Source organism: Caloenas nicobarica, chromosome 13, assembly GCF_036013445.1.
Source record: "Caloenas nicobarica isolate bCalNic1 chromosome 13, bCalNic1.hap1, whole genome shotgun sequence".
Classification (NCBI taxonomy): domain Eukaryota; kingdom Metazoa; phylum Chordata; class Aves; order Columbiformes; family Columbidae; genus Caloenas; species Caloenas nicobarica.
In genome coordinates this window covers 7,949,364-7,976,860 of record NC_088257.1, presented here as the reverse complement: position 1 = coordinate 7,976,860, position 27,497 = coordinate 7,949,364, and the positions used below count along the sequence as shown (strand labels likewise).

General features: G+C 43.2%; 1 protein-coding gene across 1 annotated transcript in view; it reads right to left on the bottom strand.

Annotated features, from left to right (window-relative positions):
* The window catches only part of ADAMTS2 (ADAM metallopeptidase with thrombospondin type 1 motif 2), a 186,331-nt gene extending 162,743 nt beyond the window's left edge, over positions 1 to 23,588 (bottom strand). The window contains exons 1-2 of the mRNA XM_065643858.1: positions 23,495 to 23,588; positions 22,153 to 22,514 (exon numbers count right to left, since the gene is read on the bottom strand). Coding sequence (XP_065499930.1) covers positions 22,153 to 22,514; positions 23,495 to 23,582 — 450 coding nt within the window. The 5' untranslated portion in view covers positions 23,583 to 23,588. The remainder of the gene's footprint in view (positions 1 to 22,152; positions 22,515 to 23,494) is intronic.
* Positions 23,589 to 27,497: the final 3,909 nt, after the last annotated feature.

Genomic DNA, 27,497 nt, shown 5'->3' with positions numbered 1-27,497 from the left:
ATCAATATTTTATGTTCAGTTTCTGTGAGTTCCACAAAAAGGATCAACCGTCTTTTGCAAAAGGTGGTACTTGGACTATCTTGGAAATAGAATATAATGCCACAAGTATAGTGAAAGATAATGATATACACAGACTACTCCAGGAAACCTCTCTTTTCCAGTAGTTTCCATAAATTGTAATCCAGAAAATAAAAAGATTCTTATTTTCCAAAGAAAAGGGCAATATGTACTTGGTGAGGTAACTATGCAGAGGATTAAAATAACGGATGCATACAAATACATTGCTGAATTGGAGCTTTTATGCTCTTTTAAGCCCTTCTCGGTCTCTCTTAATGTAAAATTATTCTGATAGCATTCTCTAAAAAACAGCTGAGTAGTAGTGACCCAAGGCAAATACAAGAAGAAAGACATGAACCTGGCACTTGATAAAAATAAAATTATTGCTACATTCACTTTCATCTGTTAGTTTTTAATTGTACTGGCGCAAATAATTGAGCAAGTCTCAATTTCAAAACTGATGCAACTGCTATTTTATGCCAGCAAAATAATGCTACAGACACTTATTGCTGAACTCAGCCAAGCTAACCTCTTTTGAGCCAGCACTGCATTGCCACTTCAACCGATTTTCTACAAATGGGAAACAGACGCTTTACCTGTCTCTTCTCCAAACAGCTCGTATCTACAGTCTGGGGATGCTTAAAAGAGGGGGATAAAACCCTGTTACGGAGCAAGGAGGGTGTAGATGCTGTATTTGGAGCACTTTCCCTTTGCAACTCAGTGATTCTCTCTCCCACACCCATAACCTTTTCCCTGCTTTGTGTGTGGAGGCTGAACCAAGGCCTGGCCAGGAAGGGCCACGCGGTGCTGCCTGTTGGGCCGAAGGAACCTGGGGAACTGCAGCTCAGCGGCAGCTCGGAGGGTGACAGTGCCAGCAAGAGAGAAGGGGAAGAGACAAACAACGGACACAAATGCTGGGACACATAAGTCCTTTGGAAAAGGCGGTCTGACTCCCTTCACTTGGAAGCAGTGAATGTAGTGGGTCATGCTAGATTTGGTTCAGGACTCAAGACGCAGAAGAGGCATAAATGAAATAAGGAGATGAATCAAAGGGGCAAACACTGTAGAAGAGCTCATGGAAGGACAACTCGGGAGAACAGACAGCATTTCTTACAAACCAGGGGCAAAAAAAGGCAATACTGAAACTCAGCAATTCCCTCAGCAACAACAGAACAGAACTTTCCCAGTCCTCCAAAGAGGATTTAAAGGTGGTATTTATTGGATTACACCTCAGTGAGCAAAAGATGCAGAAAACTAACAGAAGAGAGCAATATGTGTATTTACAAACCTAGAATTTCAAGAGAACCTGTTGTATTTTGAAAGGAAGGAAAGGCCACTCTCTTGCCTAAAACTGGCTTTACAGAACACAGAAAACATGAAGCTTTATGTTATTTGTATTAAATGTTTGCTTAGTTCAGAAGCAAAATAGAAAATCTTTATCTGAAAATCAAGGTCTGCAAGGTGACTAGAAGGCTTTTATTTTTTCCAAAAAGAGACTTTTTATATGAATTATCTCATTTCCTGATTAGCAAATTAAAAGTATGAAATTATTTCCCCGCTGGCTGTATCCCAGCTGGATCAAAGCACTGGCCTAAGAACATACTGTACCAGTTTAGTTATTGAGAAGGTCCAGGAGAAATTGAAGCATCTACTTCTCATCTCTCCTGATAAAGTTATCAACCCTGGAATGTAAACATGAGGCTGGATATGTAATATGTGCCACCGACTTGCCAGATAGTTTTATACCTGTTTTTTATTGCACTTCCTCAGCACAAACAGTACCTGTTCTGCTTTTGGAGCAGAGTCCAGTCCTAGACAACAAATCACTGAAGTTCATTACACCCTCACTTCTCTTCCCAGGTCTCATGGGGAAAGGTTTCTTCCATACCTAGAAATACCATCACCTCAGGAGTCGTGTGTGCGTGTGGGCCAGCGGGCCAGCTCACGGCACAGGAACATGCTGTGAGGAGCAGGGGATGGGTGGGATGCTCAAGCACAATCCCTAATAGTTCAACATCCCTGCGGTATCTATTTTCAGTAAATGCAGAAAGAAAGAATCCACACCCACATATTCTGAACACGCAGGGTCATCCACGAAAGGAGTCTCCTGCTCCAAGCCATAAAGTCACAAATCAAGACAAAACAAGCAGTTAACCTGCTTTTATTTTAATGTGGAGATATACCAGTGGTGTAAATGTTTAAGGCCATGACAAGTACTTCTGAGTAAATCAGCTCTGTCCTATGTAGTCATGCGAAAGATAAATCCAAATACACACTGCCAGCCAAAAGAAGAGAGCAGTACTCCTCTCTGTGTGGAACAAATAGAGCTATCCTTCAGGAAGGTGCCTGTATAAATACTACAATAAGTGAAAACTGATTACTATCTTCCAAAGAGCAATGTTAACATAGGCTTTAAAAAGAGATCAATAGGCATTTTATTATTAGTCACACTTTTGGCAGCTTGCCCATATCTGCAAATCTATATTTTAGAAGCTCAAACCAGCAGCCAAACCATGCTACATACAGAAAAAGGAAGACAGTAGAAGCACATCTCATAGAATTATATTAGTGCTCTCTCCTACCTACAAGAGAAAGTTTTACAATTATGTCTGACCAGTCAAACTAATTCCTCTTTACTGCTCACTGGAAAACTGTCCCTTCTATTCCCTCCTAGCTGACTAGGTCTTTCTATTCCCCTTCATCATTCTTTTATTTCATAAATGTTTTGCAAATAAATTGTCAGCTGGATTAGACCACACTTAACCTGAAAAGGGTTCATGATTCACTGGATTTAAAATACAAAACCACACAGCAGCAGAGGGAGATGTGGTGTGCATGACTGTCCAGAGCCTACACGCATCCATGGTCAAGAACAACTCGGCTGAACACGGTACGGCTTGAGAAGCAGCTACACCGGAGAAGAGTCGGGGAGACAGCCCAAAACAGACAGTGCAGAGAATCGGACACACAACCCACAGACAAGCAGCCCTAGGAAAAAAAATGGGCTTTGAGTTAGTTGTTGGGTGAACCACACTTTGAGCCGGGAGCAGGAATCTGGGTCCTATTGCTTGATTCATTTTGAGTTCAGCAAAACAGGACTTCTTCTATTCTTTGTAAATAAGCAGGAGGTATGAAGAATATCTGACTCCATCACCTTTCCCCGACTTCAGCTGTCTGCAGGAACCCGGTTATTAGCAAATCTCATTCAGGTCCGAAGAGGTAGCAGTATGTGTAAATGCTTTATGGTTTAAAATGTCATATGTTGATGCTGACAAGTTCAAGACATGAGAAGAGGTTGCTATGGAAACACACGCTGTATTGCCTGGAACATAAGGCAACATTTTACATTAAAAAAGGAAAAAAAAAACTTGGACCAACAGTTCCCAAATGAGGTTTTGGGTGGGAAAAAATAAGTTTGTCATTTTTTTCTCAGAAATATTTTAATTTAAAAACAATGAAGCTAAATGTGACGAAGGCATTTATATTATATTTTGTGTTGTGTCCGTCACCTCAGAACAAAAAGTAATTTTATATGGAAAGACTTTCTTTTGCCATCCATATAGAGCAAATCCATGTCTATATTCCCATGTGCTGGAGTCTTAATCGAATTTTCCTTTTATAATTAACAAAATCACTTTAATGGACAGTCATGCCCTTCAAAGAGTTAATTCTGTAACTCTTCTGTAACCTTACTTACCTATGTACCCACGCTGGCCAACAGAACTAATATAGGGATAGAATTGATCAGAAATGCGCAGAATTGCATCCTTGAACAGTTCAGCAGCTCTCAGTTGCTTTCTAAGCCCCTTTTATAACCTGTCACTGTTGCAAGGAGATGCCTGCCCGTCCGGGGTATCGCTGTGCAGCGGCATCCTTCACTGACACTCTTCTGCTTCATTCTCCTGCCCCTCGACAAGCACAAGAACAATTTTCAATTCCCAAAACAACAGTTTCAGCCTGCAGGCTCCATCAAAAGCCTGATTCTAAGACACAATTCCCACACATCTCTTCCCTCAAAATAACAAAAAAACAAAAAACCAAACTCCTTCCAATTAAACTTTCTCACATAAAACAGCCAGAGGAATTTTTCCTCTGGAAACTTCCTGTTAAAGAACCACCAAATTTGAAAGGGAAGATTTGAAAAAGAGAGGTGGGGTTCTACTTCAGACACTTGATTTTCAGAAGCACAGAAGAAAGTTTGAGTTGCAAGGCCTGAGACTGAGTCTTTCATCCTTTCTTATGTTGAGGATTCTAGGAAATTTCATTGTACTAGGGCATTTATTTGTTTTGAATTTTTTACTATCACAAAAATGACAAATCTACAACTCACATTTATCTCCAATCTGCAGCTGCAGCTGATGAGTCCTTTGTGAGATTTGCAAGTAGAAGGCCAAGATATGCTTATGAACACAGAAGATGGCATCATGGTATCATTGTGCCACGATCAAAATTTTTGCTTGATAACTTTAATAAAAATCTTAAACAAATTGCAGACATTATTTCTTCATAAATACCTGAGAAGCGAGGTTGGGAAATCCTCTTTTTGGCTAACTTTAAGAGAGAGTAGACAAACATCTGAAATGGAAATCACCTTGTGAATGGGATGAGAGCACCACCCTTCATCGTGAATGCATCAGCGGACAAACAATGCCAGCAAGATGTTTTTAGAAAATTTCTCAATTTGGGTTGTATTTTCAAAGACACCTAAGGAGAACTGACATCCAAACACAGATGGGTATGTCATCTCCTCAAAACTTCAGCTTAAATGGTTGCAGTCGAATTCCAACACATGCAACTTGTTTAAAACGCGGGGTTTTTCCAACCAACCCACAGTCATAAGGAAACTCCCGTAGATGTTTTTTGCGAGTGCTGATCCCAGTGTCTCACCAGTGCTGTAGCTACTGAATTCAGGGGCTCCTGCTGCCACCCAGGCAATATGAGTCACAGCAAAAGGAACAAGGAGCAGTATTTCTGAGTTTTAAATGCCAAATCATTTTTACATACATCCAGCAGTGCATAAAAATCCATTTATTCCTGTAATTTTAATCTGTCTGTACATGATTGATTCTGTGGCTAGTTCCATAGTAGCCTTTTAAAAGAATTGTAATTACTATTTTTTAAATGTAACCCTATTTTTATGTATACCTTCCAGATGTGCAGTACATGAACTTTTCCCATTACGTTCGACTTATAGCATCAGTAACACTGAAAAACTGTTTCTCATTTCTTTGGAATCTAGAAATTCTGTGTTCCTTAAAAACCTTACAAGAATAGTCAAGCAAAATAAGTGTAAATTATTAGTACCTGACTTCAATATTGTTTAAAGCCTATCTTTTTCTTCTGTCACACCTTGCTTCCCATTTTTTTTCTTATTATTGCCTTCATTGAATAAATGTGTCTCCAGAAACCTGTAAACAGGCGGGACAAATGTAAAGATCTTTATTCAATTCTCTTAAAAATCTGCACTTGTGCCTATTTCAAATGGACTGAGGCAGAGAAATACGGGAAAGCTCATCCAGAAAGATATTGAGACTTTGGCTGCAGTTCACTCAACTTCACAGGGTTCATCACAACAGTTCTTGGCTCTCCTCTCTTCTGTTTTCTTCACTGCTAATGGATACTTTACTATTTAATTAGTGCAGCATGATCCAAATCCCATCAAAGTCAATAAAACTCTTTTCATTAACGTTAATGGGCTTTGGACCAATTCCTGAATTAGTACCATAATCAAATAAAACACCCTTAGGAAAAGAATAGATACACCAAGCTTACACTTTAAAGTACAATGTTAAAACCTTCCTGAGGTTTTTACTTGCTTTAAAGTAAATCTCATTATTGAACAGCTCATAAAACCAGCTGGACAGCCCTTTTTTGCCAGTCTGATTAAAGCATCAGGAGGAATGTAAATGTATGCACTGCTTCGCTGCAAAAAACCTCCCCACAGTTAGGACGGCAAAAGGTGACATCTTCCTGAAGCTGTTCCTGCGGCTGCTGCGTTGTGCAAGTACGTGAGGGTTCACGCCGGGAAGGGAGATTGGGCAATAGAACCGGATTTCAGAGGCCCTGCCCCCAGACACCTGTTATTTACCTGGCACCACCTCAGCTGTGCCAGCACAACTACCTGCTGGGCTGCTCTGAAGAAAACGTCACCAACGTGATTAACCCATTAAGGCTGTTTGGCCAGACAAGGTCCAAACCTGACCGAGTGACATGAAGCCTGAAGGAAGCTCTGTTCAGTGGAGCGGTCAGCGTTACATGTAACACAGCTGAACTTCCAGAACCACTTCAATCAAATTAGCAGGAGAGAGCAGCGGCTATTTTTATCCTACAGAGAGGAGGCTTTCTGCTCTTAATACCCTAGTCACTACAGAAAGTAATGAACCACAAAGCAACCAAAATGATACTATGTAAACAGAGATATTAAACTGTCTTTTGATACTTTTGACCCATTTTGGCAATACCAACCAAGCTGCACAAAGCCGCTGCGCCGTTTCTTACATAGCGGCATGCTTTAATTGACCAGCACGTTAAACAGCAGAGCTTTTTGCAAAGTTTGACCACAGAAATCACATTCAGAAATCCCATCTCACCAGTGCTGACTCAGCAGCAGAGCCACAGAATACTTTTTCAAATTCCCAAAAGCGCAAACGAACCAAACCTGTGCTGTTGGTTTGGACGGTGTTTTTTGATTTCAAACTAGTCCAGCCTGCCTGCACAGCAGGCTGTGAGACAACTTTCCTTGAAAACAGCTTTGGCAGAATGTTAAGAGAGAAGGAAGACAATTCAGGATGAGGATAAAAAGTGCTTCAGTCCCTTCTGGGCTGGAGCTGTGAACCCTTCCCATGGAACCGGTCACGGCAGCTCTGGAGGGGACTGTCCTGCAGCGCATGGGACGCATTGCTGATGTGCACATGTGGCTCCGGCTCTTTGCTCCCATCTGCCCCGCGCCCCTGGGCAGCCCTGACTCACCTTGTGCCATCACGTGTACTGGCTGGTGAGACGCAAGAAGTTCGGTTTGCTTTCAGCTGGAGTCAGCGTTCCAGCCCTGCCCTGCAGACCAGCTCTGAGGAGAAATGGGGACATCACTTCTTGCTTCATTCTCCCTTCTGGAGGTAGTACTTGTTCAACGAGAATATTCACAGAACAAGGATTATGTTGTGAATAGCTGATAAATACAGTGTATTCTGCTCATTCCTGCCGCATGGGCCACTCATGACGTATTCTCATCACCTCAGCACTCCAGTGCCAGGGCTCAGCATCTCGCCCTGCTGACACTGACCAGATGTCTCTAACCACTCTCGCCTTTGGCCTTTTTTCTGACCCATCCCTTCGTCTCCCCCAAATCACACAGTCACCTCGCTGCTCTGAACACTAAGCTCCTCCGCAGGAACCACAGCGCATTTTTCTGCAGTGAAGGAAGGATTTCCAGCTCGTGAAAAGGAGAGCGGTCCTGCACACCAGCCTAGCAGCAGCCTGTGTGAAGACTTTCAAACAATCTGTGTAGCTCTGGAATTCAAACCCGTTAACTGTGGTAGAGCACATTAACCACCTCTTGGCAGCAGTTTCAAAGATGGCCATTTGCTCCACATTCCTCGGCAAAGAATCAATGCTGACAAGGTCCCTGGCTCTGTGAAGGCAAGGAGTGAGAACCTACAGGCTTGACTATCACCTAGAACCAGCTTCAGGGAGGACATCGAAACAAGGAGAAAGCTGCCTCCATATAGACTAGAAAACATAAATATTAGGGCTAATCTAGCCAGTGCACCGTGCTGCCCCCTGGCACTGCCTAGTGCTTTCATGTTTTAAGAAGCACCAAAAATTACAAATAGTATCTTGGATTACCCGTGCAGTACTCTTCACAGAGTAAGCCTGTTCCCAGAACCAACTATATTGTTCTCTGTAGCTGTCCTCTGACGCTGTGGCCAAATGCAGCAGATAAAGTAGCCCAGGAAGAAAAAAAAAAAAAGCTCTTTATTAGGGACTAAGCCAAGTTCCTAGTGATGTTCGAGCTATAATCAATACCTGAAGGGTGTGGAGCAAAGGTAGCTGCCTGCCCACTGCTGTCTCTGTTTTGCCTCCACTGCCACCACTTTACAAGGCTGGGAAACATGGACAAGGCCATGGATGCTAAAGAAGCTTGTGGAAACCAGCAACTGAATTGCAACAGGACTCTCTATATCAAACTTCAGGCAATCTGCTCTCCTCCTATGGCCAGTGCCAGTGGCGACGGATATTTTTCTGACCAGAATGACAGAACTCCTCCAGCAATATTCACTAGGTGGTTCACCAAAAGATGAAGTTTAACACAACTCTGCTTAGAGCTTTTTTAAAAGATTGGACAAAAGGCTGGCAAGGTAGCATGGAGCCAAACGGGCAGCTTTATGACAAGATGCTCAGTGTGTGTCTGTGTCACTGTGTTCTGCTCCCTCGTGACACCGCAGCACCACAGTGAAGCTGTAAGGTCACCTTCTAATAATTAGAAGTAGTCAAAAGTGCAACTCCACTGAAGTATCTCAATGCAATTTTAAAACTTCTCTGAGTTTCCAGTCTGATAAGATGTTCAAGTACTTTCTAATCCATGTTCAGTTGCCCTCTCCTCCATAAAGCAGCCTACAAGGACCAGAACTTCCCCAGCGGGGACAGTGGTCAGTCTATCTTCATTGTTCTTTCAAAGGATACTTTAAAGCATCTCACAATTTGTCACCAATAGCATATACAACACTAAGCATATATATGCTATATATGAGGTTCTGCCTGTGATTCTGCCTTTTTTAGTTGAGAATGTGATGTCCTAACAACAAAACAAAATTAAACTTAAGGATTTAGTAGACTTCTTGCAAATGTCGACATTGTATTAAGTCAAATCAATGGACTCAGTGGTGCAAAAGAGATATATACAGGATTAAATTTGACCTGATGGGTCTCTGACGTCAGTGAAAAGTGGTCTTAATACAAACAAATATAAAATTTAAAAAGAAAAAACAAATACTTTCCCACAGTGGAATAGCTAGAACATACCGTAGGACTTACAAGCAGTGATTCAACATTCCAAAATTATATCTTTGGGTTAAAGACTGCAGGGAGTTCATTCTGGAAGTGCACTATAAAAAGGTTACCTGGGCACAAACATTTCTTAAATCCACAAGTCAAAGCAAACAATTCTTTCGATCACCCCAAAGGAACACAAAATTGCTAGAAGCAGCTAAACCCTTCAAAGACCTAAGTATATCCATCACGGATGAATTTCACATCACTAGCATCATTATTTATTCAACAGTTTTGCTAGTGGTGTCATGATTTCTACAGGCTTGCATGATAACATGAAGATGTCACAAAAATTACATCCGAATGGTAATTCAGAGACAGGAAGCCATGAGGTCCCCAGTGAGCCTACACCTGGAGTCTTCAACCCATCTGCCCATTTGTGACCAAGGACTCTCAGAACCTTCAAAGACTCTGGGATCCCTGGTCTCCTCTTCCAATGCATTTCATTACTTCCAAGCATGTAAACAAATCCTGAATATGTTAAAGAAATCTCATGTTAATAGCATATACTTGTTCAGAGATCTTGTGTGTCCTGCTGCCTCCCAAGAACGAGTGTATCTCTCTGCAAACGATGGTACCCTATAACCCAGACTGTTGGAGGAGGGCATGTCACCAGAAGAGTGTGAAAACATCTAATTACATAAGGCTAGGTCCTCAGCTAATGCAAAGTGACAAAGCTCCCAGAAATCCATGGAGACACGATGATGCAGATTAGCAGAGGTTTGGCTCATTATAATTGAATAGACCCAACTTCTAATTTTCCCATTTAGTGACAGATTGTTGGAATCCTGACCACCAGAATCTCAGAGGGCAATGGGGAGTTGAAATGACATTGCATCAGAGAAAGTAAACGCCAGTTTGGCTGAAAGCGTATTCACAATCCAGGAGTTTCAATTAGCTGTTGCTGAGTTATCACAAAAGTCTGTTGAACAGATGTGCAATTAGAGTTTTTCTCATGTTGCTCTCCCTTATGATTTGGGGTTTTTTTGTTGGGGAAAGGATGTATTTGGCATTTTGTGGTTTTTTTGCAAGTGATGCTATTTTTACTGAGGTCAGAGCTAGTAATCTCAGATAGGCAGAGAAAGCTCTTCCCACCCCCATACCCCCAGCAGTGCAGAAGCCAAGAGTGGCAGTCTCAGAAAGCAGGAAAATCTTTCTCCTTTCTGGCTCCATCTTCATAGGAGGAAGGAGACAGAAGAGCTGTCAGAATGAGCCTGCAAATTCAAGGCAGCTGGAATTGCCTCATCCTCCTGGCATGGACAAGAGGAGGGTTTCTCCTGATCCGTCCCCCTGGCTTAATGCATCACCTCTTCTGTGGCGGGGATGTGGTGTGAGGCAGAAGGGGAAGAAGGTTTAGCAGAGCTATTTCAGTTTTAGAAGCATGCAGTTCTGTTCTGTTCCATCCAGCATACGGGATATAAACAGCAACGGGCAACGCTGCACTTGAGCCGCTCTTCCTCACCTCCCTCCCCGGCACCAGGGGACAGAGAACAAGGTGAAAGACAAGGCTATGATGTGGAACACTCCATGGCCTGCTTTTTGTCCCATATTCTTTGCTAATCAGCCTGCCCATGCAGGGCCGAACAAAGCCAGTGAAACTAAACACACTTCAACAGCTTTGGAACAAACCCAAAGATCGGCTACTTGCCATGGGACCTCCCAGGCCCGTATGCAAAATGACACTGGACCATGACACAAAAATTGACATATGTCTATTTGTTCTGTGTGATACTCTGTTTAGATAAATGCATTATACTATATTTTCATAGGTTCAGCATTTTTATTCTATTTACATGATGCATATGATTATGGTTAGCCTTAATTTGACTGCAGTGAACTAACAAGTTTATTTTCATAGTAACTTCATTACCCTTTCCTACTGAGGAGTTTAAATTAATTCAAAACATCTTGTAAGTTGTCTTGTCTTTCTTTGCTTGTCTATTACTTATCCAGACTGAGCTTCATATTCGTCTTTCAGAGTGGTAAATCATCCTTTCATTAATCACATTTTTACACTTACTGCTTATGTCAGCCTTAATGTGCCGTAACTTTGCAAATAAATGTAATATTGACAGACAGCTCTAGCATTTATTTGGGGATTAAACATTTTGGTTTACTGATGAATGGTGGATCTGCCAGTTTCACAATGAAACCTAAAACTATTAGGAAACTCTCATTTCAAGCTTTGTTATAAATCTGAAATCAATCCAAATTCCTCCCTAAAACTTCATCATCTCTAAGCTCATATTGGTATTGAACTGAGGTGATCTAAAATTTGTGCTTCTAGGTCTTGGGGATTTTTTTGTTCCCAATAGGTAAAATATTGTGACCTTAGGTAGGTTCACACTGTTCTACAGAGAGGTGTTTTGAAAAGTTTCAAAGCCATATTTTTATCTAGCTATTATTTACTTTATGAAAATTTTTAGACATTATCAGCCTTCCAAGTTCCACAGCCTGCCAGCTTCCAATATTACTACTGTCACGTGAGAGAATGTTGGCACATGAAAGACTCTTGGCCCAGCTCAGCTGTCTTCATCATCAGGTAGTGATTTATTTCTCAAAGACTGTTTTTTAAATACATTCTGGTTTGCAGAATGCTTTCCAAACAACATCTCTCACATTCCTTCCACAGCTCCTCTGCTTGGGGAAAGAAATAAGCCTAGCAATTTTAACACTCTAAAGAATCAAGAAGTATACTCTTCTGCATATGAGTTGGATGAACATGATTTACCCAAAAGCCATGATTTAAAACAAATAAAACCACTATTAAAACAGTAACCACAGCCTGTGCTGCCACCTATCCTTAGTTAATCACTGCATTTTCTGCAGGCTCTTTTTCCGTTTCCGAACTACAAGCTCTGTCCTGCAAACAGGTCTGTCCTTCAACTGATATGATGGCCATGGGCACAGGGTACCAGCCTTGGGGGCCACACACTTGGCCATGGGAGAACATGCAAGATGCATCTGCTTAGGGCAGGTATTAGATGTCAGTTCTGTCTTTTGCACATGAGGGAAATACCAGCAAAATTAGCAAGTCTTTGGAATAAAATCTGTGCTTTCACCCCTTCCCTTCTAGATTCTATAATTTTACTTTATTTTTATTAAAATTTAAATGGTTTAGTACTATGTTTAGCTCTTGAAACGTTTTTACTCCCAAGAACACAAGTCTTTTCTTTCCTGTTGGACTTGCCATATTATTTTGACTTACTGCACAATACTTATTATATCATGCCAAAAAGCACATGTTCAGAAGCACTTGAAAAAGAAACCTCACCTACAGACCAAACCGTGCAAGAGTAGCACTGAATCCACAGTCCCCATCCTTCTGGGTGCACAGTGCGAAGGCTCCTCGGGGTGGGTTTGCCGAAGGGGACTAATCCACGCCCAGAGCTCACCTGGATGTGCTGGAAGCTGCTGCTGCAGCCCCCACGGGACACAGGGAGAGACGGGCACCAAACAGGGACGCCAAGGCACCACAGCAGGCTGAGAGATCTGCACTCGGGGCTCCTGCAGAAACTTGCTGTGTCGGATACAAAACCCAACCACTCCTGCCATTTCATAGACTGCTTCTCATAAGTACTGCAATTGTGGGGGAAAAGAAAAAAGGTCAGGAAGAACTGCTGACCAGCCCTCTAGTAAGCCACGCAGGTTCTTCTCCACACATGTTAACTTCGTTATTCTTACAGCAGTAGTAAATCAGAAAACACATTAATAAAGGCTTAAGGGCTCAGGGTCTACATCAAGATGTGGCACTGTGCCGTCCTAAAACCTCAGAAAGATATTTTGCTTTTATGTCTTTTATAGACCAGTTTAAACATTGACCATATGCCAGGTATTCCCTTCTATTTTTCTTGCTTCAAAAATCTTATATAAATAGTTCACCTTCATTAAAGGGCAATAAAAGCAGCTACCTATAGTCAATACACCTAGTAAAGAGAAATAACTTAAATGCATTAAATTACCTGTCCAGTTACAGGTAGAAGGAGCTCTTCTTATCCACAAACATACCAATGATGTTTACCGACTCTTTCTCATTACAGGATTAGTAGGTTTCATGCTTAATTTCAGTAGAAAATAGATCATAATCTGTCCCCTGAGGTCCACCAGGCTAGAGGTTAAATGCTGAGAAAAAGTGGTCTGACCATATAATGCAATTCAAACTCAGAGGAGGCAACTACAGGAAAAGTTAAAAAGAATGACAGTAGGAAGGAAGTAGCTTTATTTATAGCTCACCACATCTAAAGAAAAGTGATAATATTGTACTTTGCAGGTGTAGGAATCAGAAAGTACCAGAGTACCTGGGCAATTTCAGCCTCTGAATTCTCCATGGAGAGCTGTACGAGTGAAGAATTAATTGTATTTATTTATTTTGAATATAAAGGTCACAAGAGCAGCAATAGAGAGGCAAAATATTAAATTTGACATAAACCAATATAAAGGGAATAAGAAACAATATAAACCTGAAGAGAATGCTGATAAACTATGACATGCTTAAGATACCAAGACCAAAGAGTAATAGCAAGTTGTACAAACGGGACTTCAATTTTAGCAAGGAAAAGTTTTGGAAAACAAACAGATCAGTAGAAACAGTCCTACAGGTGACATAAGTGAAAAAATAAAAAAAGGCAGCAAGTATATAAATTAGTGGTCAGGGCAAGTTCTCTCTGTGGGATCAGAGAGATTCAGATGATACTGAGGTCACCATGTTCGGTGACGGAACCTCCCCACATGAGAGGCAGCCGGCCCACATAACACGCCAGCGGACACAGGAGACAGGAGAGATCCCCGTCTCTTGCTTTGCTTTTACCATTCAGCAACTTGCATTTCCCTCCCCCTGCTTCTCTCACCCTCCCTTCCACCATCAGAATGACTTTCCTCCTCCCCATGGCAGCAAACTCCACTCCTTTCTCTGATCCCATAACACTCCTCTCCAGTGCAGGTGGAATTTTATCGAAAAGTACAAAAAAAAAAAAAAAAAAAAGAAAAAGCAAGCAGAGCTACAAAGTGGAAAGCCATCATCCACAGAGCAAAACAATAAGTTGGTCCAAAGCTGCATTTTCAACTTCTGATGCTCAAAGGCACAAGTCAAGCTCCCTTAAATAGACCCATTTCAAAATCACAAGAATAAGGATATGGCTTTGCAATACAGCTGGAGTCTATCTGGTACCAAAGGAGCAATCTCGCTTTTCTCCTCGAGCCCAGCTGAGGGCATTCCCACTTTCACTCCTTTGCCTATAAAAATGCCCATCTCACCTCACAGAGAACCAGTTCAAGCAGCTAAACTGGGAGGCAGCAATCCACTGGTTTGGCCACCCACCCACTGGTTTAACATCTGGCGGAGTGCAAGGAGCAGGGTGCTGGAGCAGGGCAGGAACAGGCGCACAGGACGAGGAGCAGCCAGGGGAACAGGATTACCCCTCTCAGCAGCAATGAGGTGTTTAAGAGAGACTCGTCTGTATGGTAAAACAACACCTTCAAAACAACATACTTGGGGTGATTTTCACCAGCCTGCTGATTTTTGAGACCTCAAGAAACACGACTTGCACCTCTCTGTCTTTTCTGTGAGAAAACTCTTACTTAAAAACACAGAAAATAGTTACTTAGAAGAAAAAGTTTAAAAAAATTAATGCCGAGAGTCACACTTATCACTCCAGAAACTCCAGATTTGAGGAAAGTACCAGACTTTCTGAGACTTGAGAATAACTCAGAAATCTATAGCAGAGATTGTGATTTAGATATGAGGAAACAACGTGCTCTTCAGCACTTGAAGAGGACACTCTTCTTTTCAGTGTTACAGTTTAATGGAATGGTGCTGAAAATAGCATGTGAAATGTGGGCCTTTCATTTTGCAGACTATTAAAACTGGGAACCCGCTGTGTCAAGACTCTGCAAACAAAGATGAATTTAAAACACACACAGATAAAGGGGCTAAAGACACCAGATCTGATGTGTTAAAGAACTTACTGAAACTTTGGAAGAAGGAAAGCAATAAAGGGAGAAGGTGATCTGAAAAAGCGGGTGTGCACATCAGAGCTATTCCCAGGAAGCAAGTGAAAGGCTGTGCAGCCCCCTACAAGAGACTGAAGACCTGCTCTCTGATTCTCTTTTTTAATCAGACCCAGTGTGAGAAATGTCCTAGTGTGCAATTAATCGTATTTAAGTAATGGCATGACCTGCTTACAAAGCAACAGCCACCATTAATAAAAAGTGCTCAGGAGCAGGTCAAATACAATACTACTGTGATCTGTGGAGAAAAGGTCCTGCTCCACCCAACAGCTGGTATCCTGGTTAATGAAAAAAAAAATCCAACCTTCTGTAGCAAAAGGTAAACATGTAATTAACTCAAAATACGGGAATGTCTTGCCTTTTGCAGGAGTCTGTACTGTTATATTCTCAGAGAATACTGGAACACCTTGCCACACCATGAGGAAGCGGTGAGCTGGTATCTAAGTCATCTAATAGCATTTTCCAAGGGACACACGTCTGGAAGCTGAAGAGGGACAAACTTCTCAAAATAGGTGTTCTGCTTACCCCAGAAAGTAATTATGACCTTATCAAAATTAGTTAGTATATTTAGATCTTTCAAGATGGAAAGTAGAAGGAGCCATTAGGCACATTTTCTTGGATGTATGTGTGTAATATTCTCATTGGAAAATTAGTTCTTGTGCAGTCAAAGAGAACAGTACAGCTGAGATACTACCACAATGAGGACAAGGCAACACAAGGTCAAAGAGGACATAAGGAAATACCTATCTTTTTTTCCAAAGGCCTACAACATACCACGAGGATATCGGTTTTGATTGCCTGAGGATATTCTGTCCATATGGTGTCCACCTGTATGATGTAGGAAATGACTTACTTTGCTCTCAGTTGAAATGCAGGTGAGATGATCCATGCACAGAAGATGCAGAGGAAAAAAAAAAAAAGCAGTACTTACTGATGACAGAGTGTCTTTTAAGGACAACAAAATGAGGTTAATTTACTCCACTTAGAGGCTGAATCATAGTGTTTACACTCTGTGTTTCAGACTATAACTTTGAAAAGGCAAAGTCTCTACAATTCACGCAGCAGCAGGGGCTGTCCATCTGGGCTAGTGGTGGCCAGGGACATCAATAGTAGAAACCCAGGGAACGGGTTATGAACCAAAGCCTTTGTCCTGTGAAAATCTATGGATATGCTTGAGTGTTAGGCATCAAAACAGCTCCATTGCTTTCTGTCAGGCAATGTAGGACTTTCCTATCGTGTGTGGATGTGGATATGCAGTCAAGCTCTGCCTGTGCTAAAATGTACATACATGCTGGGCTTAAACATGTAGAGACCCAAGCTGAATTCAAAAGAGGATGTGGACTAGTGGAGATCCCACACAAATCATCTGCAGAGGAAGGGCTGATGTTTTCTTAAAGAGAATGGCTTTTCAATTTTGTTCTTTGCTGTCATAGGAATTATTTGCATTTTTCCTGCCACTGTATTATAGTTCTACTTGTCCAAAACAAAAAAAGCCCACAGTGGTTTTTGCCATTACACAAAAAAACCCAGAGGGCAACTTTGGTTTGATTTTATTTTGATTTAAAGAGAAAATGTTCCCAAATGAAGAGATTATATATGTCAAATTTTAATCCACTAAAAATGGATTCAACCTGATCATAATGTAAATGCTAAGAGCTTAGTATACAAAGAAGAATTACTGGAATTATTGTAGCAGGCATCTGTTTTAACTGTCAGGCACTCAACCTGACCTGACTTTGAAGACAATATCGTGCTACCTTGAGTTCTGCTTTTTTGCTACATCACAAACCAGTATAATCCAAAAAACAGATAAAACAGAAACAGAACTAAATTGTAAATCCATATGAAAGCAGATGGATGTCTAAAAGGAAAAATAACACAGTTATATAAGCACGTGTGTTTTCTCCTGGTATATTCACTGTGAGCAGATCCTTCACCTTCTTTTTCGGGTAAATTACATGATCCACCTATGGTGAGCTGGATTCAACCTCAGCTCAGTTCCAAGAAAGCACCACTGTCAGAAAGGTATTTAAGAATATAACTTTAAAACTCACTGACTTCAAAGAGCTCAAGCTCATGCTCAAATTCAAGCAAGATGATACTCAACAAGGATAGATTTCACAAGGTGTTTAAATGTCTTCAGGAATTCAGGGAACCTGGTAGGAGGGAGGGGAGGAATATTCTCCTAGGAAGGAGAAGGGCGGGCATTTCACATGGGTGGTTTGAGTTGCCCTCAGGAAACACCATCGACTGAATCTGGAACCTGGGTTCCTACATTTACAATTTACATGATGTGCTAGAAATTAGAGTATATTAATACTTCCTTGTAAAATTAAGACTGCAGAAAAAAAAATCCATTAACTGATTTTTAAACAGTGAGGCAAATACTAACAACACAAATAATATATAACCAAGTTTTGAGACAACTGACAGACATGCACTGACATTGACAGTAGTCAAAGCACCAGTCAGTCCCTGAAGATTCACCACTGGCGAGTAAAGTGAATGTGTCGCCATAAACCCACCCAGGGCAGCCCAGTACTACAGTTACTATTAGTTCTGGGCATGAGTCTAAAAAGCATTGCTGGCTTCCCAAGCATTTCTAGAAGAAATAGCATCTGGGCAAGCAGCCAGGCACCAGGCTCCTCTCAAACAGCTTGTGAGGGTTGTTAGAGCACACAGTAAAGACTGAAATGTTGTAGAGCAAACCCTGCCTATCTCATCACATAAAAAGAAACACTTCTGTCCATTATACTGGTAAGGTGACTATGGGTTAGTACCCCAAGACAGGTAATGCTTACAGTTCCGTAAGGAAACATACAACCATAAATGTCCTGAACAGCTTACTTTCTATATGCCTACTCCTAATAACTTCCCATTTTAATGACAATATAGTGAAATGTTTGGACAGCTGATATTGTAACTTTTTAAAAAGGAAGAGGATTATACTAATGAAGCAGAGCTAAGGCATCATGTCGTGTTATTGAAACTGATGTTCCTCTGTTTGCTTCAGTGGGTGCTAGATCATACTGATTATTCAACCTGAAGCTGTGATCCTCAGCCTCTTAGGTTCCTGTCAGTAAGTCTAACTGCACTGCAGCCTAATTTAATCATGTGCTCATTATCCAAACCAGATGTGGTGTTTGTGTTGTGTTTCTCCTGTATCTGCTTGTGTTTAAGCACACATACTAGCCCACAGACTATGAATGTTATGAGGAGACTGGCAGAGTTTATGTCTCTAAAGTTCCCACAACCAAATACTACCATCCTGTCAACCTGAAGAAGACATATTTGGCACATCTGCCTCAGGCGTTGCACAAGTATTTATCAAAATAAGAAATCCAGATATATGAAGAGTTCTACAACAGCAGGTTCATCTGCTGGGTGAAGAAAAGGAGTTCCCATAGTTAAGGCAATAATACAGAAGGACTACCATGATTCTAAGTCTCTACTGTTTTATGGCATTTTTACAGCCTCCAAGCTCTTCTCCTTCACAAGTAACCCTTGGAAAGGACAGCCAGCTCCTTCATCCTCCAACTGCGTCCACAAGTAAGGATCTGGCCGAGGACCAAGAACATACTCAAAGTGCAATATCCTCCACAACAGCCTGCAGGCCACTGACAGCTGAGCATGCTGGCTCTGCCACTCACTGGAAAATTAGTTTGAATGCTATCATGCCAGCCAAGATGATACCAAGTTGTTCAGACTGTTTTTATCTTAAGTGGGAAAGCTTTCACAAAATTTATTTTTATATGGTAAAAATCATATTCGTAATTCAGAGAACTGTTTAAAAAAGCTATTGATTAGCTTTAACTTCCCAATGATTTGCAGAGACTCATTTCAGCTCTGAAAACATACCTAGATTGCAGACTTCAGAAGTTCTCTTCATCTGTCTCTGATTTGATTTTTAGGTCAATAAAACTAATGTCATTGACTTCTGCTACAGAAAACTGAGGAGACCCAAACTAACTGTGTATCTTTTCAATCACGGCAGCAGATAATTCTGTATATGCATTCACTGTACCTTTTTGTTTCTTAGAATTATTGCCAATTAAAAACCTTCATCATTTATAGTACGGTTCAAAAATCTGTTCACAGATCTCCTATTTTCATGTAAATGCCTTCCAACGACTTCTCATTTTGGCAATACCAACACCACCAGACAGACTCTTCTCAGATAATAACTGGAAAATAAGACAGAGCTGGCAGTAAAGTGCAAACCAAAGGGGATGTTCAGAGGAAATAACATCAGAAGTTGGCAAGGTGGCAGATGCATTCACTGACTTGAACCAGATTCAGTCAACAAAAGTTTGCAATGTAAAGATCAAACTGTGAAACTTCGATTCAAATATTATTTCAGCCCTAACGTCTGGATGCAAAAGCTGGAAGCCCACCAGAAGCACAGACAGATGTCAAACCACCTTCAAAAGCAAACACTTCAAAAAAATACTAGGAATTAAATGAAGCAAGTTTATAACAAACAACTCTAGCACTTGTCAGATGACAACTCAGGTGTCACAGAGCTCCACCATCCCCATCTCCAGAGTAATCTAGAAAAGGAGGTGGAAATACTTGGGATATGATAGAAACATTGTCCATAGCATGTATGTTGTTCAGCAACTGAAAGAAAATCCATGATACTACTGAATTTCTCCACTGAACTAAACTAGGTGTGAAGCAAAAAATGGACATGGAAAACCAGTTGAGAATAGACTTGTCCACGTTTTCATTCACATCTGAGACACCAATAAACCTGAGAATAACATACAGCCCAGTGGTGTCTAAGAATACCCTGCTAGCAATACATTGCTCCAGAGACTCTTCAATACTCCTTGCAAACACAAGAAATAAAAAGGTAAATCAAGAGACAGTTGAGTGCAGTATTAACTTCAGTGGGTTAGTTACTCATTAGTGCTGTCTACGGACCAGTGGCTTTTGGGGAACCACTAGTACGATTTTTTGGAGTTGGTGTAATTCTGTTGGTATCTGTCTTAAACTCTCCCCCCACAAGCAAGAAAGAAACTGCGATGGAGGGAATGGGTAGAGATGGAACATGGTACCCAAGGGACTGGAGTTCAATTTCTTGTTCCACAACAGATTTACTGCACAATCTCAGGGAAATCATTATGGCCAGATGCTTAAAGGTATTGAGGTAATGCTTCTTGCAGGAAGGCTTCAGTGACCCGGGCTGAAAACAAACATGGTCCCTGCCCTGCAACATTTACAATGTAGGTACACACTGGAGGAAACAGTAAATCATTTCCAAATGTACTAGCAGAATCACAGAAGTTGTGGTGACATGCAAAAACCAGCGTGACATCCAGATTAGAATATGGCAGCTCCTGCGCTTGACCAACTCTCCTACTTCTAACGGAAACAAGAATGCTGGCAAGAGGCAGGCACACAGGTTGTGGATACAGGTTGAAAATTAAAATTATTTTTGTAGCTTTCTGGATTCTAGCCATTTATGAGTGCCATGCCTGGCTTCATTCCTTTGCATTTGAGAAGTTACAAATGCTTAAAGAGCAGCACTGTATAAACACTTTGTCATTTACACATACAACATGAGGCCTTGAACCTTTAGAGTCTTATCCATACTTTGCCTTTAACTCCTGTTGTATTTTACCATAACTCTCTTTTCCAAATATAAGGAGCTAATGCTGGCTAATGCTGGGAGGAAGAAGAACAAGCTCCCCCACTGCCCTTACAGTCAACACCTGTGCTGGCGAGCAGAGCAGGAGGCGAGCGGCAGCCAGCAACAGCATCTCCCTCCACCTTTCCGCACAGCTGGACACAGAAGCTTTGGCTCCACCCCAGTTCTGCAGCACCCTGAGCATGTAAATTTTGCCTTATACAAAATGATCTGCACTGGGTATGGGCAGAGCAAAGAACTTCTGTTTCCTCACCAGAGGCAGGCCGGCAGGCTCACGCTCTGCTTTCTGCGTCGCTCCTCTTGCTCAGTCCTGATGTTCCTCTTGCCCTCAGACAGCTGCCCACATCAAACAATTGCAACATGAAAACCTGCTTCTCAAAACAGGAATGCGCATGGCTCCGAGAAACCACAGGAAAGGAAAGAGTAAGGGGAAAAGCATTTGATTCCCTTCCATTCTCAGATAGCCAACATACTATCTCCATACGTGTTATCTTCCTGGCACAGCAAAAGAACAACTTTCTATGGTTAAATAAATAGAAATACAACTGACTCATACTGGCTTTCTATGCAGAGAACAGAATGCATTAAAATTAAGTAATCTCGAAATTATTAATTCTAAAGGGTGTAGCAAGAAAATACTGGCTGGATAAACTGTTCATTATAAAAAATATATCTCTTTACTCACTAAACAAATCGCTATGCAGTACTTACTGTTCAAATGATAGTATGACAGTTTAGGACATCAGGGACAAACAGTTATAATTTGATGCCTGAACATGCACTCCAGAATGGAAAGCTGCAGCAAGTTTTAAAACACAGCCTTGCAAAATGTATCACAGGGAGCTGTTCTGCTTCTAAAACTCAAACTCTTTTGCAACTTTCCATCAATCACTTGATTAGGCAATGAAACTCACCAAGTGAAAGATCCATGCAAACAGACTCTGAATAAATTAAAATTTTCCAGGGCAAAACCATATTTTACCTATCATACTTGTTTCCAGGGCAGTCTGGCCCATTATTCAACTCTTCTAAAATTTCCCTTTGCAGCCTGAAAGTGAAAAGTGGAAGAGGATGCCGAGAACATGCCATTTCATCCCCTTTTTCAAAGTCTCAGACACTTAAGCAACTTTACCACAAATCAACATCAACCCTGGTTTCAGCTGCTCTGTTCCAGAGTAGCTACCACAGGGCATGTGCTCAAAGTTCTAGTGCCACTGTCTGTAAAGAAGTGCTTGGTGCAGCGCTGCTATTCCCACACAAGGGAACGTCAGTTAATTTGCATTCACAGTTACCAGATGAGGTGTGAGTTTCTGACAGTCCACACATTTTATATTTAAAGACTCTAGGAAATTAATGTCATTACCTTCAGTATAATAACAAAAGTAACTTACCAGCCCATCACAATTGCTGATAGCGACTGAAGCATTTGGCAAATCGGTGATATCCCCAACATAGAGGCAATTCCCATAGAGAGGTTCAACATGAGTCTCATCAGAGTCCTCCTGCCATTCAACTGTTGCTCCAGGGGCCACGAGCCTGGAGTTTGGCCGCAACCTGAAGTGAAACTCTCTTCCAAAAACAGTGACATTGTAAAATATTTGCTCATTTGCTGCTTCATGTTGTAAGTCCTCCGCAGCTCTCCTGAAGCGTGCTTTCGGCGGTCCGGACACCAGGTGGGATAGGAACCTGCCCTCTGAATCGGTGCTGGTGGGGATGACAAGGCTGTATTCCTCTATATTCCTCAGAATCGGATCTTCACAGAGAGAAAGCAAGAGAGAGAGAGAGACTAGAACTAAACATATCCTGGTGCCACAGGATTTTTATTCCATTATTCATTAGCACAGCAGACACTTACATAAGGCAGATGGACACTGCACTTTGTACAGGCACTTCATTCACCAGCATGAAGTGTGCAGAGTTCATTCAAACTTGCCTTTTGCTTCCCAAAACGCCAGACGGCAGCATGAGCCTCCCCACCCAGCAGGGACCCCACACTCCTACCCATGCAGCGGGGTGCTGCCACCCTTTGCCCAGCCAGCCGGGACCCCAGCACTCCTGCCCACACGGTCGGTGCCCGGGTCGCCTCGGGAGCTTTGGCGCTACCCGGGTGGCCAGCGAGGATGAGAGGGTCTGATCCACTCCGGGACTGCTCGGAGGGGCACGGTTAGGGGCTTGGTGTGCAGGTAGGAAGCCTGCAAGGGACAGGCACGTCCTTCAAACTACCCCCGGTGCCGCGGGGTTGAGTCGACTGCTGATGGGGACGACACAGGCAGCGATCGGCAGCGGTGACAGCGGGAGCCCCCGGAGTTTTGGACGGCGGCGGTGGCCGCGGCAAGAGGAGGAGGAGGCAGACGAGCTGCCATGTGCTTCATCCCGCACGGGGATCTCCGGGCACCGAGCCTTGCCCTCCGGCCCGCCGGGGCTTGGCCCCTCCGCGGGGCAGGCAGCAGGCGGCCGCGGGGCTGCGGGCACCGGGGTAGCGCTGTCACTCCCGCGTCCCTTCCCCGCCGGCGGCGCGAGTGCCCCTGTTCCCGACCCAGTCCCTGCCTGCCGCTTGCAGGAAGCAACTAGAAACCCGGCAAAAGTAGCCGCAGAAGAAGTTCAAGGGGAGCGCAAAGCCGCGGGGCGACGAGTAGCGACTTCAGACGGGCTGGCTGCAAAGGCACCGGCGGCGGGACAAGGCGAGCAGCCCAACGGCGGCGGGGCGGCCGCGGCGGCTCGGCGGAGACCTACCTCTGTCCCCGGGGCGCCGCAGGGCGCCGGCGGGCAGGGCGAGCGCGCAGCAGAGCAGGACGCAGGCGATGCCCGCCGGAGGGTCCATCGCGGCGGCCCCGGCCCGACGCGGGGGCCGGCGCCGGGGCTGCCCGCGGCCGGCCGAGCGCCGCGCCGCCCGCAGCCGGGGCGGGCCAGGCGGCAGCCCCGCTCCGCGCCTCTCCACGCCGCTCCGCGCCGCTCAGCGCTGCCCCGCGCCCCGCCGCCCGCGCATTCGCCCAGCTGCAGCCGCAGCAGCAGTGGCGGCCGCGCTCCCGGCTCGCAGCGAAGCAGAGACACCAGGAGGCGGCGGGGGTATAATACTGGAAACACAGGGCGTGCAGGAGTGAAGTCAGGCTGATTGACAGAGGCGCTGCCACACGGCGCAGCCGGGCCGAGGGGAGCGGGGACTGCCCGCCCCGCCGCCCCGCCGGGCAGCCCCGAGCACCGCACCGCCCCCGGGGGCCGCCCGGCCCCGCCGCCGGGACTCCCCGCCGGGACCTTCCCGCTCCCCGGGGCGCGGCGGGACGGGCTCCGGGACCGGGGGTGGGAGTTGGCTAAGAGCGTTTTGTAGCAAAAAGGAACACACACATCCCATGCCGGCCCTGCCGCCGGGCTCGGAGCCCCCGGGCGCTGGGGCAGCGGCAGCTATGGGGGCGGTCCCGGCTCCGGTCTGTGGATCCACACGGAAACTGATGGCCAAAAAAACCCAGGGGCACGCTAGGCAAACTGAAGGCACCTCGTCATGAGTTTTGTTGGAGTCTTGGGTTTGCCATTGAAAGCAAGTACCCGAATGGAAAAAGTGCCACCAACATGGGCAAACCATGACCAGAGATCTTTATCTGACCAAATAAATCACTCTAAGAAGCCATTTCAGGGGAAAAATTGCTTGGACTATTTGCTAATAAGACTGAAGTTACTTCCTGAAAAGCCGTCTTATATTAAAAATCTGCAAATGTAGAGATAGACCCTGAAAGCATTCAGGAATACTATAAATACAATATAGAGGAAGATTCTTAAAAATAATTAAATAATTGAGAGTGGCCTTTATGGAAAAAAACAAGTTATATTTGTTTCCATATGGCCAAGATAAATGCCATAACGCTTATTCCTTACAGATAATGTACATATTTACTCAGCTGTTACACTATTGGGATCATTTGCTGTTTTCAGCACTTCACTCTAACCTTGCAGAACCCAACAGCCCCTCATGTGCTCTCCCTGTCCTCACCAGCCACAGCCAGACCCTCCGCAGCCCCACTTGCCCTGTGTCTTCATGTGTCCTACCCCTCTGCAAGTTTCCATGCGATGGTTTCCTGCAGGAAGCTGGTCCTCTGCCAAGGAATTTTCCTGGGTATCCTTGGCTATTCATGCTCCTTTATGACTAAGGGTCCAATTATTGCTTTACACCCCTATATTATGGACACAAGTGAAGGGTATAGAAGAAAAATAACAGCTAGCTAATACTGCTCAGTGCCAGTGACGGGGTTTTACAGACCCCAGGCTTGATCAATAATGGCAGTACATGATTTTCTGCTTGCTTCATGTGTTGCTCTGGTTCAGTTTTCCCAATTTTTTACATTAAGGATAAAAAGGAAAGATTATTCTGAATAATGGAGTAGATAACTTTGTACATGGCAGTCAAATATCCCTTTTCTTATCTTTTTAAATGACCTCTGCTTGGGATTGCTGTCTGCACCAGGATTCTCTCAGTTCTTCCTTTTGCTTTATTTTTCTGTTGGCTCATTTTTTGTTTTGTTTTGTTTGTGATTCCATATTGAGCAGCTTCTCTTACTTAAAATCTCATGTACTTTCATCAGCACACAGCTGGTAAAGTTCCAACTTCATTTTTATTGGACTTGTATTTTAAGCTGATGATGTGGCTTTTTTATGTTCCATCCATCCCATCCTGCTCAAATTGAAATAACTTCTGCTCATAACTTGAAAGGAAGAGGAGTTTGCCCTATATTTGAAATCAAAGTTCTTACTTGTATATGATGTATCCAGAAAAAATAAGGAGACAGAGTATATTATAGAAATACAAAACAATTCAGCCAATAGTTCTACTAATTAAGATGGATTTTTATGCTTGAAAAAATTGGAGTTTAGAAAATATGCTTTAATATGGATAACAGCTGTACTGCAGAGTAATGATATAAACAAAAAGAATCAGTAACTGCCTTCATGTAGAAGTTTATTTCTACACAGAAACGAAGTTCTATGTGCACGTTATTATCTTATCACATGGGGTCAAGACTCAAAAGCTCCATGGGTTCCAGGGGTTGGCGGAGCTCTTTTACAACCTTCTTTAAAATTTTCTCTTAAAAAAAAGAAAGAGAACGAGTGTCAATCAATGGAGCCAGATGTGCTGTTGGTAAAAACGGTGCTTCCACTGAACTCACCAGAATAAATCCTGATCCCCACTGAAGTCAGTGAGAGTTTCGTCACTGACTTCAACAGAGCCAAGATTTTCTGCATTCGATTCACGATGCCAGTTTAGACCAACTGAGGATGCACCACATGGTGCAGCAATGGGCTTCCAGAGAAAAAATGTTTGACCCTGCAGAGATGAGACAAAGCATGCTAACCACCACAGAGCCTGAATGAGTGCAATTCAAGAAGAGAAGTTCTTATATCCCTGCTCTTATAGCACTATCACAGAGAAATTCAAGGGAAGACCCTCCTCAAAACTAGTTCTCCCTCGTTTCCTAAACTATTTGCCCAGGATTCTTGACACAGACAGCCAAGGTCACTGCCAGGGTTTCCAGCAGGATGCTTCGATTTTTTTTTTAGAACAAACTAGAAAAACTTAACATAAAATGTATGTACAGCTGCATTGCTCATAGTCACAAACCTCTAAATGAATTGGTGTGAATGAAGTCACATCACGTTTATTTTACCGGAACGAAGGGAGGAGGACTAGATACTGCAACTGTACTGCAATAGCTTGATCTGAGGGGATGCCTGTGCTGCTGCCAAATGTGACTACAATCACACAGGTGTTTGCCTTTGCTGGAGACAGGCATACAGAAAGGAGAAAATGATGCTTTGTGTCCCGAATGGATACCCAGTCTGAAGGAAACGTGTTCTAGCAGCTTATGCTGAAACAAGTTAGCTGAGCTATGAACAGCACGGTAACTGAACCACATGGAGCTCAGCGCATGCTGCCTGAGCATTTACTTGGATTTATGGATCTTCTTGTCCAGACCAAGTTTTTGCTATCAGTTCCTGTTCTAGCTAGTGTACATCTGTATAAACTGCAGTCAGACCTTCCCTATGAAGACTGAGTTCTCTAACAAGATGTTCTCTCAACATACAATTTTGCTTAGTAAAATGAAAAGATCCTAAGCTTAAATCACCAGCTACTGCTATGAAAGCATTCAAAACACATATAACTGCACATTGCAATGACAAAACCTTGTATCTGAGATTTCTAAGATCTCTTGTGATTTTCAAGCGAAAATCAATCTCTCCCTGTGTTAGCTGGGCTGTGAGGGGAGATGCGGGACTGCAGCACTGTGCCTTCTCCAAAGGGCACCCCCTCACCCGAGCGGGTCACCCACACTCTGCTCACAGCCCTCGTGATCCAAAGTGGTCCAAGCTCTTATGCGAGAGGCTCCCCAGAAAGGAGAGCTCTCATTTCTGACCTCCTCATTGGGAACACAATACATTCCTGCAAAAGGCCTGTACATTGCCTGCCTTGTGTTTCTTATGCAGATCATTGTCTTTGCTCTCACCCTTAACTGGTATGGGTACTTTGTGGCTATGCAACATTATAAACCTTAATAAAAAAGATGAAAAATTAAAATAGTATGCCAGTTCATTTCCTCCACACTTGACATTTCCAGGCTCTGTATTGTTTGAACCCTTTTGCCATTACGTGGCAGTATTATATACTACCTCGAAAAAATGCATGTATTCAATGCTGATTGTGAAGCAGTGTGTGCTAAAGCAGTAACTAAAACTGGAACAGTCCTGTCTTTGT